A 17,625-nucleotide genomic window follows, 5' to 3' on the forward strand; every position below is an offset into this window, starting at 1 on the left:
AAAGAGAGTCAATTTACAAATTTGCTTTAATTTTTCTTCGCTTACAGGAACATGAAATCCATAAATTGTTCCAAGTGCCCAGTCAGCATTAAAGGTCTATCCATTGCCTTTTTCGTCATCATTGGTACAGCTGTCCTCTTATTTGACGGATTGCTATGGTCATTAGCAAATGTTAGACATCACTTGTACTTGTATCTTAACGGAAGCTTGACTCCGTTACTGAGGGCTGGGAAGAACCAGTTCTGCAATATCACGCATGGCATCTTTCTCATGGATTCATATATGGATGACCTAAAACATTTGGTGGCTCGAGGGAAGAACACTGGACATACAACCAACCTGAACCCTTGCCCTGAAACTCCGCCCGGTCTCGGTAAGTTCAGCGTCATTCGGTGTCTAAGTTTTGCCAATAAGGCCAAGGTAACTATCACGAAACACAGTAGCGCGTCGTTATCAAGAGCTACTTTGTGACACAAACAAAGTTTGACTAAATGGAACTTTTGATGAGCCAGTCTGTATTATGCAAGGTCTGCACGTGTACATTGCATATATGTGGTTGAATAAACAAATAATGTTGATGAGCTCAGTACAAATAAATTGGTTTGGACCGTATAGCCTCCAGTAACCTGTTCTAGAAATTCTTGTTTATTTGTTTAGAATTCCTTATAGAAATTAAAACTAGAATTCCATTAAAAATATCTCGTTTTATGTTTAGTAAAATGTCTCTTATAATAATCCATATAATCATTATCATAGGAACACACACACACACACACACACACACACACACACACACACACACACACAGATTAATCAAGGTAAAAGCAAAACAAAAAATATCAACAAAAAGGAAATGCAGTTTGAATCCATATCTGAGACGATCATATTTATAAATGGATATACCTACCAAGGTATCGAATGATGTAGATATTATGTGTAGTGTTCGTATTCACGTTTTGTTTCCTACTTACAATCATGACAAAATTCAGTTAGAGAAAGTTCCATCCACAACCCTAAATTTCAGTCATAATCAGGACAAACGTTTAGTATACAATATACGGTAATATATATAACATAACGTAAATTACTAAATTCAGCATTTCCTCATTTAACTACAATACTTAATTTTCTAGAGTTTCCATACCTCTAGAATGTGTTATTACTTTCTTAGTTGAAAGGTTTCTAAAGTACTATTGATAAAGATGTCAGATTTAACAATGAAAACTCAGCCAAATATACAAATCAAGAGCCTTAACTCTGCTAGTGCCTTCATGGTAGTTATTGCTTTTTTCTAATGGATTTTATTTTGTAATTTACGTCAGAAAAGAATCTTAAAAAGAAATTACACAACAACAACTATGTGAGAGAACCTGTTAATTTTTTATATTAAATTTGGAAGGCTGGATTTAATGATTCTTCGAACTGGTTGTATGAGTCAACCTGCATTGTTTGTGTGATAACTCGATATGTTGATTTAGACAGGTCAAGAATTACTTTCAAGCGTTTTGTTTGAGAATTTTAAAAGCAAAGAAAAACAAACAAACAATAGAAGGAACTTGAGCATACTATTTATAATATATTGCTAACTCGTTCATATTATCAGCTAATCTGAAAGTCATAGAGTTTTAAGAAGCAATGGTCTTTTTTCGTATATAATATCTCGCAAGCAGAAACTGGTTGATTGAATAATGCATTGAGTCACAGTCCAACCCCTGAGACACAAAACCACACGCACGTAGATATACATACATAAAATAAATCGCCTGATATATTCAATCAAAATGATTTTATATGCAGTCATAACCCGCATACCACAGTGAAAGAATTCTTGATAATTCTCAAAATGTTCTTTCAAAATGACATAAGATTTCTTACGGTACTAACTTTCCTGAAACATTTTAGCATGAATTAAAAGTATAGATTTCAAATGAGTGATGCGCATTTCCATCCTTGATGAGTCTGTTGATATGCTGTTGGTGGACTGATTGAAAATTTGATTTATTGATACAGATGTTTTTATTGTTAGTTATTCGTTCATTTCAGTCGGAAAACTTAACATAAGTCTTCAGAATGTCAATGAAAGTGTCACTAATGAAGACAGCCTTCGACGTGTTGTGTATGGCGGAAGGTACAGACCTAGTGATTACGCAGCAAGGAAGAGAACCGCGATTATCATACCGTACAGGGACCGACAGGAGCATCTGTATATTCTGACAAGACACCTACACAATATTCTTCAAAGACAGCAGCTGGAGTATCAAATATTCGTCATTGAAATGGTAAGCGGAAGTGTAATTATTCCAATATGAATCTATTTATGTATGTATTTGACTATTTATGCATGTATTTAGCTATATACCCATACATTATGTTTCGATATATAAAAAGATTAATGTGCCAAGTTATATTCTACTTTATAAATTAATTATGAAAACTTTATAGATGCAATCGGTCAATCAAATACTTTTCCTACATGCATTATTGTCATCATCATCAGCATCATTTTGGGGGCAACATTCTTGTCAATAATAATGAGATGAGTGCTTCAGTTGTGACACTTCTTGTCAATGATAGTGAGATGAGTGCTTCAGTTGTGACACTTCTTATCAATGATAGTGAGATGAGTGCTTCATTTGCGACACTTCTTTTCAATAATAGTAAGATGAGTGCTTGAGTTGTGACACTTCTTCCCTCTCAATCATATCTTTGTTGAAACTTTTTTTTTTCCAATGCGAATCGCAATAAGATATATAAGAGTAAATATCCCCAGGATCCACAACGAGAACAAAAACGAAAACAGTCTACGTAAGATAATTTTTGGATTATCAGGGTTAATAACTTTTTGATAAATTTCCATTATACACATAAACGTGGCATAACATCATATAAGGTAAACGGGGATCAGGATAGGGAGTACATCCATTTTCATTGTATAAAAATGTATTAATACTTGTGCTCATGTAATATGAGTCTCAGGAAACTTGCTGAATGATTTCAATATTTTACTCATCAAAGCACGCCAAGAGTAAGAAAATACAGATATTTTTTAATTAGTGTTACAAATTCCATTCGTAATTGAGACATGTAATAGGATTTTTTATTATGGACCGAGGTATGAGTAAATATTTATGATTGAGGTAAGTGATACGATATTTTCATTTTGAGCTAAGGTAGGACTCAATAAGTGCAACTGATAGATGTAAAAGAATACTTAACTGAAAGATGGTACGACGGACAGATAGATGTTGTATATAATAATATCCTGAAGATTTCTAAGGGTAGGGATAAGACAGGTACTTGTTTCCTTGACACAATACTACTAACTCTTCGATGCCTTGCCTACATGACTTACGGTACTAATTCAGCTTCCATATTACACCTATGCAACGAGCTTGATATAAACAATTAATAATTTTGATTTTCTGAACGCTCATGATCAAACTTTTTTTTTATCAGTATTAACACATCCCTGATGACAACTTCTGTGTAGAGAAAATCATACGCGTCGGGCCATTTTCTGATCTATACGTGTTTGAAACAGGTCTTTTCAATTCCACAACAAACAGTCAGGTGCTAATTTCAGCAGCGAGTTATGCAAATTAATTTATGTGAAAGGACTGAAACTACATCAATAAAATGCATCTTTTGTTTTCAGTTACAACAAGGATAAACTCTCAAAAGATCCTATTTTAAATCAAATCTTATAATCATTATTAAACAATCCTGGTCAGTCAAACCCGTACATAATCTATTTTATGTTCACCCATTTCTAGAACGCCTCCTATTCTTCATTTATAACGTGATTCCTTCAAGTCCTCAGAAATAGGATGCAATGATAATAAATGTGTTAATTTGTTTGATACGAGTTTACTATGCAATGGTATGCTTGTCAATCAGCAGCAATATGGAGTAATGATAATGCATGGATATGTTTGTTTAGCACAAGACTACTAGTGGTTCAATGTCATGCTTTCCTGTACGTATCAGTAGAGTGTATAAATGATTAGGCATATTAAACACAGCATTCAATGATCGATGATCAAACGATTTCATTCACTACATTAAATTCAAATAGATATCTTGTTATTACAATATAATAGTTGTTCTAATAATTCGGAGGTGCCCTCGACAAATTGCTTGTGGAAATAGATTTAAGTTTTTTCATTTAAATGAAAACTCCAGATGTAAAAGAGTATTCAACGTCCAACAATCACGTCACATCATAGCTCAGATTCGATCCTGTTTCTCGGAATCTCGTTATTTTATATAATATTTAATATGCAATTGATCTTAGCTGATGAAATATATTCAGTTATTTATCTTTGTTTTAGGCACTTCCAACGCAGTTTAACAGAGGACTGTTGGCAAATATAGGAGTCTTAATTGCTAAGGAAAGTGGTAATTTTTCCTGCTTCATAATTCATGACGTTGATTCGATAATGATGAACGACAAAAATCTATATAGATGTGGAAATCAACCGAGACATCTTGTCACTGGCAGTACAAATTATCGCACAGCGAACAAGGAATATGCGTAGGTTTTTATATATCCAAAGAATGTAATTAAACTCTCTCTCCGTTTTTATATACGATACTCTATACCATTCTGAAGTTAATATGAAATTCGCTTCTTTTGACAGTGTCCAGTGTCCATATGGTGGTCTAAACAGAGAGAGGGTATAATATATGGAGTCAATGCAGATAGATACATCAATTAATTTTAGGTTGTAACGTTTGGGTCTAGATCCAGGGAGTGTGGCCATGTAGTGGTGGTGTGCTTGTGGATGGCTTTCGATGATATCAGACTAAGATAATACTTTTTCAAAATAGCAATATCTGAAAGCTGTGGTATTCAAATGTCCATAATTTTAGCTAGTTCGATTCTAACCATCGCGTCAGCAGCAATTGGCTCACTGGGTTGCGAGCTGAGAGCCCGCCTAAACGAAGAAGAGTTGGCTGAGGTAGCGTATTTCAAGGCACGGCCTTTTATACATTGCCATGTTCCGATGTGCATTAAAACGTCAATCAATCAATTAATTAATTAATCGTTGATGCCTTTGTGTACTCAATATAGACTTCATAACAATGTATTAGGGCGATAATGGTGATGGAGTGGAAATAAAGTTGGGATTTGTTTGTCAATCGCACAACCTAAACTTACTTAAATTGATAGTAAGCAGGTGGAAACTTCAACGTCTGCAAAGAAACTAGGCTTGTATTTCGTACAGCACCAATGCCTCCCGCTGCAGTTAATGTCAATAATTTAAATAAACAGGCACCAAGATTCATTTCAATGTCACAAACATGTAACCAGGAGACGTATAGATGCCAATAAATAAGCATATAAAAATTTCATTTCGAACATATAAAGCGGTGTTTAAGGATTGTGAGTAGTAATTTGGAGCGATATGGGAAGAAATGTGAATTAAAATTGTGAGTCTTTCTGCAGCATTAATGAAAATGTAATGTTAAAATTATATCAACTTTTCAACCCCTGGTTTTTATGTACTAACCAGCACATTTTTGTGTACTATCTAACACCTATTTTGCTATACTGTCCAATACCCATGTTTGCTATCATAATGAATAACAATTTTTGATATAGCATCCAACATCTATTTTTGTTACACTAGCCAACACCTTTTTTATTTAGTAGCCAACTTCTAGTTTTGATATATATAATTATCCAACACCTATTTTTGATATACAAACACACATTTTCATATACTATCTATCACCTATTTTGATATACTATCCAACACCATTTTTTATATATTAACTAAGCATGATATAGTACAGAACATACAATTTGGTATATACACTCCAGCACTCATCTGTATAAACCAATGACACGCCGTGTGAATAACCAAGAAGAATACATTTTTATTAACCAACGAAAATAGCAGGATTGTTTAAAATATATACACAGAAACAAACTAAGACACATCAGGACGTATGGTAATTATCCTTACATTCACGTTCACGACTGATCTGTCAGCAGTGGCAGTAGTCATTACATCATCTAAGAGTAATGAAATAATGTATTTTTCATAGTTGCAAACGCAATGAGCCACACAAAAAAGGAATGATAATTCATGTTTGCAACATTCAAAGTCAAGACGTGTTACAGTTGGACCTAGAAAAGGAAGTAGACAGTTGCAGCTGATGATGTCACGTTCAGATTATTTTCAATGCCCGAATGACCATTTTGTGTGTGTATGTGTGTATATATGTATGTATATGTGGGTGTTTGTGTGCATGTGTCTGTTTGTGGGTGTTCTATCTTATCTATAATTGATAAAAGAAATTAAAAGGAAGGCACACATACATTGTTTTGTGTATTCTCCATGCAGGAATATGTTCTTCTCCTTCTTATTCCGAATGTCCATTCCTCTCGTTTCCTTAGGACACGCTAAAAACGAATGTCATGTTCTTGACATTGATAAAATGTATTTTTACTTTTGTCTCACTTTGTCTGTGTCTTAAAATTAAATTTTCCTAGACGTTGTAGAGATTCTAGAGTCCATTTCCCCTTCTCTCGAGGAACTACCTATAATTTTGACCTTTATTTCGAGAGGAGTCAGAAGCTGTATTGCAATTGTCTCTTGAATGACTCCCTATAAATCTCTGACTAAAAGTGTGATCTGTTATGGCTCTTCCATCCTCGCAATTCGAAACAGAATAAAAATATGCTTTTCTAGTGCGAGTCCCTGTAAATATGGAAAAATTGTGTACTCTGATCAAATAAAATTATTTTAAATCAACGTGAAACGGTCACACCTTTCGAAAGTAAAATCAGAAGCCAAGCGAGGGTGACGTTCTGTACTGCCTCATAATTTCATGAAGTATTACCAGAAGTTCACGCTAGCGATTCATAAGAAGACATGAATAATACTGAGCCAATATCAGTAATATATACCATAAGACAGAGAACGTCGTTCGTTAGATAGCACTGAAGTGACTTCCTGACAATGTAAAACGAACGCTTCCAATTTCCATATATAAGCAGTTCAAGTATAATGTTCCAGCTGGGAGCAGCTTTATTCATTATAGACTTAATGGAATCAATGATAGAATGCTGCGACGTTCATTCATTCAGTATGCAACATGCTGTGTGGATCGAATTTAGTACAGCTGGAGAAATTAACTTCTTCCAAAATCTTGGAAATATTCAACACTTTAAATATTTGTACTATGAGCTTATATGGCCGGTGGAAAGGCTGCTCCTCACAGAACAAACATATCACATCCAACGAAGCATCAATTAGTCAGTGTATTAGCGTTCAAGTCAGGTAAACAATTATCAAGATCTAATGTACTTAGCCAGCGTCATTGTGGCGGTTCAAACATATGCAGAAGAAATAAAAAACGATGCAGCGGACCGGAAATGAAAATAGAAGTGTCAATGGATCGAAAAGAGCCAAACAAAGAAGTGAAGCAACGGTCCTTTTATAAGAAGCAGACACCTCCAAAGAGACCATGTGTTCAGTTCCTGAGATGCAAAAGCTTCAAGATGTGTTATCTCCCATTTATCAGTTGAATGTTTATCTTTACGTAACTCACGGACTCTTCTTTTAAAAACCTGATTTGTAGCCGGAAAATACATTCATATTTGTCATCACAAAGATTAGTTTCATGCTATTACTGCTATTAAATGATTTATCTGATACAGATACTATTGTGACAAATGTGTCTATTGATTAAACAGCTACATATTAATTGTGGAGAAAGATGTCGAGGATGTTTGGCTTCAATATTTTATGAAATAATTGCTACAGCTGCAGAGTCCTTGAGAATGTATTGACAATGTGCTCCAATTTTAGACATCTTGGTATTTTTTCAAAACAAGGTCACATATTTGTCCAGGAATGAAACGATATAGTATAATATGACCGATTCGTAGAGTGTGCGTATCCAAGGTATCTGAACCCTAGCAGATATTGAATAAAAATCAGAACAAAACGATTAAGGACTGTGAGGATTATAAATGTCTTTACATTTTTGGGTGGTTCATTGCGCTTGCAACTATTACATGAAAGAAATTGTATTTAATTACTGTTCGATTTGTAGCGTGGTTCCAGGGGTACGTGAAAAGATACTTCGTGACTCTAGTATTTTTGCAGAGTTTACCGAGTGTGTATCAGGTTCCACCGACGATACCTGGAGAAAAGAGTTGGTCCATCGATTCGGAAATCGTCACTGATGTGCTGCAGTTACAACTCACTATTACTGTGAATATGACGGACAATTTCTATTGATATATTCGTCAGAACAAGGAACTGAGGATCCAGCAGTTACCATGGAAGTAGAAAACCAATCTTTTAAAGTTTCCATGAGTTGTTTGGATATGCCATGGAGCAGAATGCCTAAAACGTTTTAATTCCAGCAGTGGCGAAACCTTATTTTTCAAACTTTTCCAATATTAAAGCAAACCAAAAAGTCTTTCTTCAGTATTGCCTCAAACTCAATACTACGACCACGACTCTAGGACAAAAGAAGAACGAGAAGTTTTATACCAAACTCATTCCTCAGACTTATTTTTTTTTCAAGGACAACTGTATAAATATTGTCGTTCAGATGTGGAAATTTTAATAAGTTTGTTTGGAACATTTCGACCACTATTTCTGGATCCCGAAGCCTTGGCTCCATAAAGGATGCTTCTACCATTACCAAAGTGTGTGCATTAGTTCATGCCCGAGAATAAACTAGCCTCTGTATATCAGTCGTCACTATTCAACAAAAGCTATGTGTTGGTTACATACTTGTGTAAAACACAACTGCATACGAAATGCAAGAAACTGTAGTGGAAGAAAGAAATTTGGACCACGCTTCTGTAAATGGATGGGATATTCAAAATTCATATATCGTGTTCTAATTTCTGAATGTTTATTCATTTCTCAGAGTCCAAAATGAAAGAACTGTTTCCAAAATTTATGAAGGATGGAGAGTCAGGAAAGTCAAGGATACCAAATGATAGAAATGCGGAAACTCAAAGCCGATCGACGTTCAAAATCTGATCCAGAATTTCTCAGCGTTGTCGAATATTGCGATGTTTGGATATTGAATCTATGATTTGATGAGACAGGCTGTTTAGAGGAAAACTAATGCTTACACGCAGTCGAAGAATGTAAAGGAGAACACATCTATTACAAGTTTATGGTCTTAAATTAACACTTGTGACTGTTGAAGGCTAAAAAAAACATTAACTTTATTGTCTGACATGTGAAATATTCTATTATTCTACACTACGCAAACTTAAAATGTTTAAAATGTCTTGTATTACGTAGGGAATTTCAGGACACAAAATACAACCTAAATGGTTAATTCTTCATCCTTCGTCCTGAAAGTGATTGATGATAGATCGTATCGTCAAGGTTTGGAGACACTGTATCTTCGCCATTCCGTAACATACGGATTGCAGGAAATTATTGGTTCAGGATAACCAAATGCAATCGGCTAAAACATTACTCCATGAACTTCAGGTAGATACCATTTAGTGTGTAAAAGGAGTTCCTTGCGAAGATGATGAGATTTTGTATGATGTTAATAAAACACATCTTGTCATCTTTGATGATACGCTAGGAGAAAGCGAAGAGGGAATTAAACTTTGATTTACACGACAATAACGCCATCTTAATACTAAAATGTATTTGCTTTATTTAAAATTTATTTAAAACTAATGCTTACACGCAGTCGAAGAATGTAAAGTTTATGGTCTTAAATTAAAACTACACAGAAACATATGAAGAACAGAAAGTCTTGTGACTGTTAAAGGCTAAATAAAACATTAACGTTATTGTCTGACATGTGAAATATTCTATTATTCTACACTACGCAAACTTAAAAACTTACAGTCACATCTTCTCCTTACTTTCGATGCGCATTATATAATGTTTTATTTCTCATGATCACGTGTTGGCCAAATAGTTAAAAAATCTTAGCTACATTATGTTTATAATGAAACCACTCCAATACCAGATTTCAATTTAGTATTCGTTTTGAAATTATTTTAAATTTCGTACAAAGTTGTTACACGATTGGGGTCAAGACGTATCATCGGGAACATCTAAACTGACTTTCAAAACAAAAAGTATGTCAGCTTCTTTTATAGCTAAAAATTGGAATGTCTTGTTGGTACTTACCGAATTCAAAGATCAGATGCGAAAACATGCAACAAATCATTCCAAACTTTCATCAATATATTTGTGAATGTTATGTGAATGTTTTAAATGGAACGGTTAAATGGAAAGGTTCATTTATCTAAGATAAAGAAACACCAATTAAGACGACATTATCACGTTTTTGACAAATAGTGAGAAAGAAAAAGCCAACCAGTCAAAAGAAGAGTACTCGTTCGTCGATGAAGTATTCTACCCTTGCTACTGATAGGAACATTCTTTAATCTTTCTGCTCCTTTGCAAGGATCGAGTGCTGGACATAATTTAGCCAACGTTATGAGAAGATGAACACAAAAATGACAGGCTTAAGAGACATTATATCATATCGTTTTGAAACCTACATTTGAATCCTTTGGAAGCATGAAAATTAGGTTTAGTTCCTTACATATAGTCTCTGCAACTTCCCTATTTCTACGAACATGAAATACAGCTCTTTCCTCTATTTGTAAGAAACGAGTGAGATCACATTTGTATGGACAATTATTGCAACTGCTTCAACTGTTTCATCAGAAAGTTTTAGACGAGAAGAATCTTAGCACAAAACGTGTCAGCTCCAAAACACCGCCAAGGTAACGGGGATGATACAGAAAGGAGAATAATTAAAAGGGATTCAACCTGCTAAAATATCCATGTTGTTAACACCTGCATAAAGACCAGTTGGATCCAGCGATGATGTCCAATCCCTTAGCTGCAGGCGAGAAAACAAAGAAAATGAAGAAAGAAGTTCTAGACGAATAGATTACACCTGCTTAGATAAACTTTACTTCTTTTGCTCGTCACACAAAATAATTTCACACGAATAAAAAGCATTTGTATTTGGTTAAATGTTTGAGCAGCAATAATAACAACATGCATACACATTACGCCGGCATTTGCTACAATCCAGCTGCTTGCTATAGCGAAATCCAAACTTTGTATCATGCAGCGAAAACAAAACTTAAAAGTTCACGCCTCACATTAAGAAAGTTATCCTTCGCGTCCGTGCTAAATGCATATAAAGCGGTGCAATCACTATTTGTGCCACTTCACTGGATCGCAATTACATGCATGTCCGATTCTACTACTGGTATTGGTGATTAATGAACTATACAAAGTCCACAGTATAGAGGCCACACCCATCTAACATCACCATCAATGGGAGGATATGATACTGCCAGCCATAATCTCAAGTTCAGAATCCATAGATCAAAAAAGAAAAAGCAGAAGTTCTTGCCTCCGGAACACCTCCGGCCGTTCCTGTACCTGCCATTAGAAGTAAAATCCCAACCTTTTTGATGGCTACTTGCGAATTGCTATATGTGACTTACACGTAATTTGCAAAAGGGAATAGCCTTACTTAGACTACTGGGCAGAATTTAACAAATACATTTCCTGGCGTTTCAGAACGTCTCAGTTAATGTTTCTGGTCTCCAGTGGAGTTTCCATCATTTTCCTTGCCGAGAAATTCTTATTACTGCAGTGTGATATAGGCATAAAAGAAAAGCTCAAGATCCGTACTATAATGCACGCAGGACTGAGTGTCTTCAGGTGGTCGGCCATATCTCACAGGAGTCGAATAATTTTAATAAATTTTAATCCCCAATTAGCTTAATGGCCATAGGTGAGCATAATTCATGTTCCGCCAGTTTTGCCACAGATATCATCGTCATCATTAGTTTTACCAATCATCGTCGACCAGACAACATAGAAGCATGACAGAACACATCAAAGTTAGAAAGCTGTGCACCACTTCGATATTCTTTGAGAGAGTACAACACCTCCTGGACCAAGTAAAAGATATGTCATGTTACCCTTACATCTGTCACCTGAACACCTCCTGGACCAAGTAAAAGATATGTCATGTTACCCTTACATCTGTCACCTGAACAAGGAGACAGACCCTTTAAAATCGGCGAAGGGGCTCCTCCGATAAATGATGGAAGTGGATACAGCCAAGATCAAAAGAGCTTGGAGAGAAGAGAAGAAGGCAAAGGTGTGTGAGGGAAGAGAGAGGTTAATTCCGACGGTACTAAGAAAATGGATGTAGTTGCAAGAGAGATTGAAGGAACGGAAAGCTGATGAATGACAGCAAACACAACAACAGTCTCTCATTACTGGAATATAATACTAGAATTTTTTATGCAAGTGAGCCTGGTTTTAGGCTCAACATCTCCATCTGAGGGCCTACGCTGTTAAATTCCCACTAGTCACCGTAATGGACAAAAATTTTAAATCCCCATTTGTCGCTATAAAGGCCCATGTGGGCGTAATGTTAATGCTCGTTTTTGGACATATCGCCCCACATTGCTAATATAAAAAAATTCACAAAAATTAAATGTTCTAAAACACAAAAGACTGGAACAAAATTCAAAATTACTTAAATGGCATAAAAGGCAATTTAATAGGGTAATCTGAATATCCATTTTGAACAGGCTGACCTTGCTGCGATTGCTTTGATCATACGGTTTCTGTGCAATCGTGCCAATGCAAGTTTTCGTAGAGAAAGTTTAATTTTGCAAAGTAAAAAATTTAAGACGAAAGGAAAGAGAAAAAGAATTCTTTTCTTATGCGGGATCATCAGTCTTAATAGGTAATCTGCACGTCTGTGATGTTCTGATTCCTTTGTGTTTCCTTTAACGAAACTCCCTCTAAATCACTTAGTGGAAATTTATGAAATTTGCTAGTAATCTTCTCCATGTGTTAGCCGTGCAGAAGAGTGATATTATTCTTGGGTTATGTCAACTGGGGTCTATGATATTAATGAAAGGTCAACTTTATGAAAGAAATTCATTTATAGAGATATTTTCAAATATTCAGTTTAGCACACTATTGTATGTTATTATATTAGGAGAGCAAACATTAAATTCAACAGATTTCAGATACTAGGCATTTTGTCACGGTCTGAAGGAAGGAATAACAAAAAGAGTAGGGATTTACCTTGGCAAACAATGGAAGTAACTCAAGGTGTTAATTCATTTTTACTATACGAATAGTTTATAGAAAACATAATTGGCGTCGTGTGAAGTAAAATAAGAAATATAGTTTTAGTTCAGTCGTTGTTGGGTTTATGAATATAGTTGCTCACCTTCATACGCATATTTTGTTTCATTTTTCCCAGTTTACCGTATGATGCATACGTGAGTGGGGTCATTGCCTTGACAGATAGTCAGTACAAAAAAGCCAACGGCTTTTCCAATGTTTACTTTGGATGGGGAGGAGAGGATGACGATTTTAATATCAGGTACAGCATGCTAATTTTGTATATGCCAGTCTACATATTATGTGAATAGAGATACTACCATTCCACGAAGCCAAGGGTCATCGGGTAAAGAAAAGCGAGAACAATTAGTCATTTTGTCATATTTTGCAAGTAACACGAATTCTGGAATGTAATCAGAAATAACAAAAAAATTCTCTGCGCACGGGTTTCCTCAAATGATCCCTGACTTTTGGAAATCTTCAATGCGTAAAAACACACAATTGTTCTAGTGTTAAATAGTTGGTTGATGTATTCTAGTTAAAGTTGATATTACTTTTTTTAAAAGTTACTTGATCCTTGCATTTCTAGATTGCTTCTATACACTATACCAATTACAATCTTGATCTATTTTGTCAGTTGCAGCAATTAATTTCTCTACAACAACAGAAAACATCAAACATTATGATGCCTTATTCAAACTGTGTATTGATATTAAAAGGATTTTGTATATTTCTAATTATATTGGCATCGACTGTTTAATAGTATTAGTAATAGTAATAGTTGCTGTTTCTTCTTGTTGTTGTAGTAGCAATTCATTTTTGTAGCTTTCTCCTGTAACGTAAATTTAATAATATTCATTTTTGTCACAGGCGATATAATGTATCCAGGATATAAAGACTAGAAGCGAAAAATAACTAACGGATCTTTGTGTTCCTAATTCTGGTAATGCCGACAGTATGTAGCACTAAGCATGTTCATAGACATGTAAATAATACATCAATTATTTTTGGTTATTTTGCTTAGTTTTGACAACTTCATTTTTTATTGTTTCCTTTATGTTTATTTCGTCTATGTGGCAAACTGAAGATATTGTCAACAGTCGACCAAAGACAACTTTGTTAAGGATGAGTAGGAAAACGTTGTGTTGTGTTGTTTTTATGAAACCCTTTGCCTTTTTCAATATTTTGCCTCCCACTCCTTAATTTTATTTTCTAGGATTTGTCCTTTTGGTTTGCATTCATATTTTGTTCGATTTGAACTTCGTGGGCAGCCAAGGCTTATCAAATAAAGGGTCACTGGCTAAACCGCTGTGTATATATGTATGGCCTGTTTTTACGTATAGAAACCAATAGTCTATTACCAGATTAGGTCCAGATCAAACAATTTGTAATGCTCTGTTTGTTTCCATTGCCTAGTGGCCATCCCTGCTATTAACAAATAAATACCTTATTTCTAACCCAAGTGCCATTAAAAATGAAATCAACAACATATCGCATACGGCAAGCAATACAAAACAGATCAGATATGGAACAAGGTTCTGGAATTACCCCTGGAAAGTTTGACCAAAATGAGTTAATCAGGATCTAATCCGTTTTAGGCCTAATTTGGGCAGTACCTAAGTTAGGTCTATTAATGATCTCCCCATCCACTGCACACCACCCTAGAACCAACACAATGGTGATTGGACAAGGGATGGGGATGTGGAGGGGTGGGCTTAGACACAAAGAGATTGAGGATAGGTACTTTACGAACACTCTCTACATCTTGAATTAAAACATACTCATCTTGATTTTATTCCACGTGGAAAAATGACTTTTCCGTCAAAAAGGAGCATGCAGTTTGGTAATAATAGATATAAACATTTTTAATTGCTTTTAATGAAATGCAATATTGACTACATCATGCCTACCAAATGGGTGTTAAGTGGACTCTGGTGTAAAACCCTTGATTTTTGATAATGACTCGGATGATGTAATAACTGAGCTAGCACGGTTCCAGTTACATGTGTGCATGTATGTATGTATGTATGTATGCATGTATGTATAAAGGTACGTCAGTATGTATGTATGTATATATATATATATATATATATATATATATATATATATATATATATATATATATATATATATATATATATATATATATATATATTCATTTCAGGGTTAGAATGGCAAATATGAGGTTTGAAATACCGGAAACTAACGTGGGAATTTACATGTGATTACCACACAAGAGAGACTTTACTAACCCGATGAATTCTGCCAGGTCTCTCTCTCACTCTCACTCTGTTCTTTTTTCTTTCTTTCTCTCTCTCTCTTTCACGATAGAAAGGAATTGCTGCAAAATAACATACTAGTCAATAGCAAAGTCAATATGTCGCTTTTTTAACACAAAAGATAATTTGATGTTTTTCACACAAGATGCGTTTATATATTTAATTTCATGATGATAGCACTGAAAATAGGAGCATTAATATTAGCCTACAGTCAATTTTATTTCACGGTGCCTGTAATCTTGTGCGTATGGTTTTATATCGTTTCTCTAAATAAGGTTGAAGAGAGAAAGTAAAAAGACAAAGAAATATGATGTAAACTACACTTTCAATACCTCACCAATACGCTAGAGCCTCAAAATGTGCATATTGATGAGGGAAACGTTTTGCAACAAAAAAATAAGTTTTCCTGCAGAAGAAATAGAGCAAGGACTTTTCAACTTACCGGGGCCAGCCAAAAGTATCTGTTTCGGAAAGACTTTAAGAAAAAAACGAAAGAATAGAAAGCAGAAGTGTTTCACTCAAAATACAAACATGATGTAGGTGAAGGGTTACCAGCGGTAATCGATGGATGTAACATTCTTCATTCACACAGATAGCCATGAGTTAAAGCGAGAAAGGATGAAAATAGATCACACTTGGATCTTCAAAATTAAAATTTGGCGAAACATCCCAAATAAAAGAATGTTTGCCTAGGTTCCCACCTAACATTTACCAATCAAAATATTTAAAACCATAATAATTTGGCACGCGCATGGTTGTATGCATTATTGTTATTCAAAAGTATTGTCATGTACAATTTAAACAATACATAAAACCTACAATGACAAAATGTCGCCAACTTAACCCAGATAGATCAGATGAGGACAGTTACACAGTCTGGATGAATTAAAATCGGGTATCATTTCACTGTAAACAGATTTTCAATTTTCCATTTTTCATAAAATTGTCATGAGATGTGTCGTAGCAAATGAAACTAAACTATTTAGATACAAAGTATATTCGTCTCCAGAAAATAATGGATGTTAAGACGAAAACACTAATTGTTAATGACAAAGTAGAATTGACGCCATATTTCAGACGCTCGAAGGAAACCGATTACTTGTTAAATGTTACTATTGCCACAAAAAAACACTGGTTGTGGAAATGGAGGTAATACAAAATGTCAGGTATGCAAAAAGTGTGTAAAGAAACCAGATTAATTTTTATTACAACAGGGGAGAAGAATCTATTAGACAGGATACCCAACAGGGAATTATTTAAGAATAAGATAAACGATAAATAGAGATTTATCGTAGTTGCACAAGAAAAGCCAGTCTTTTATAAGAATTATAGTTGAATACTGTAGAACATACTAATATGTTTTGTTACCAAATGCTGAAACATTATTAATGATTCGTGAACTCCATATTATAAAATAAAACAAGTGCAGCATCTTACTCTTGTCCCTCATCACAGTTTAATTCATGAGATTGATGAACTTAAGTAAGTTTAACTATCAGATCCGTTTAACGCGATTTAATCATACCAAACTTAAACTCCATTTCTTGCATACAGTCCATGAAGTATTTTTGTATTAATAATTTAACAGTTAAACATAATTGTTTAATGAAACAATACAGATCTCAATGTTACATGAAATTTTGTAGAATAAACTACGCTATGCAGTGGTAATGGCATTATATGTCTGTTGGGTTTTCCATAATCCGTTTTATAGACACAAATGCACTTTAGTTAAAAAATCAGCATAAAATGTCATAATTATTTCAGAATGAGAACGGTGCTGCCTGATTGTAGACTATCTTTACATGACGATTATGTATTCACATAAAATAACAATAACATTGCTAAGAAAGATTTGTTTTTGATCCTCAACAATTTTCAACGTCCACCACAATTTGACTAAAGATACATCAAGGTAAATAAAATACTTTACTTATGCGCCACTAAGGTTCTCCAGAGACTATACCTACATTGCGTCAGCAGCTTATAAACGTAAATATAATTCTTGGCCAGGTAATGTTGAATACTTGAAAACGCTTCCATGTAGTGAGATACATTCTGTAAAAGAAATAAGTCAATAAGTTGGACATAAAAACACACAACAGTCTGATAGATGAAAGAATAGCATGGCCACATAATTTGTCAGATCATCTGCAATATGTATTCTAGGAGCACAGGGACAATAGAGAACATTATCTATTTTATGCCTA

General features: G+C 34.6%; 1 protein-coding gene across 1 annotated transcript in view; it reads left to right on the top strand.

Annotated features, from left to right (window-relative positions):
* Positions 1-282: 282 nt before the first annotated feature.
* LOC149799566 (beta-1,4-galactosyltransferase 4-like) overlaps positions 283-17,625 on the top strand; it is a 36,255-nt gene continuing 18,912 nt past the window's right edge. The window contains exons 1-4 of the mRNA XM_089958212.1: positions 283-373; positions 2,044-2,279; positions 4,332-4,534; positions 13,276-13,398. Of these exons, the coding sequence (XP_089814338.1) occupies positions 283-373; positions 2,044-2,279; positions 4,332-4,534; positions 13,276-13,398 (653 nt within the window). The remainder of the gene's footprint in view (positions 374-2,043; positions 2,280-4,331; positions 4,535-13,275; positions 13,399-17,625) is intronic.

This window comes from Sinohyriopsis cumingii, chromosome 5 (genome assembly GCF_028554795.1).
Source record: "Sinohyriopsis cumingii isolate HCF-2022 chromosome 5, ASM2855479v2, whole genome shotgun sequence".
Taxonomy (NCBI): domain Eukaryota; kingdom Metazoa; phylum Mollusca; class Bivalvia; order Unionida; family Unionidae; genus Sinohyriopsis; species Sinohyriopsis cumingii.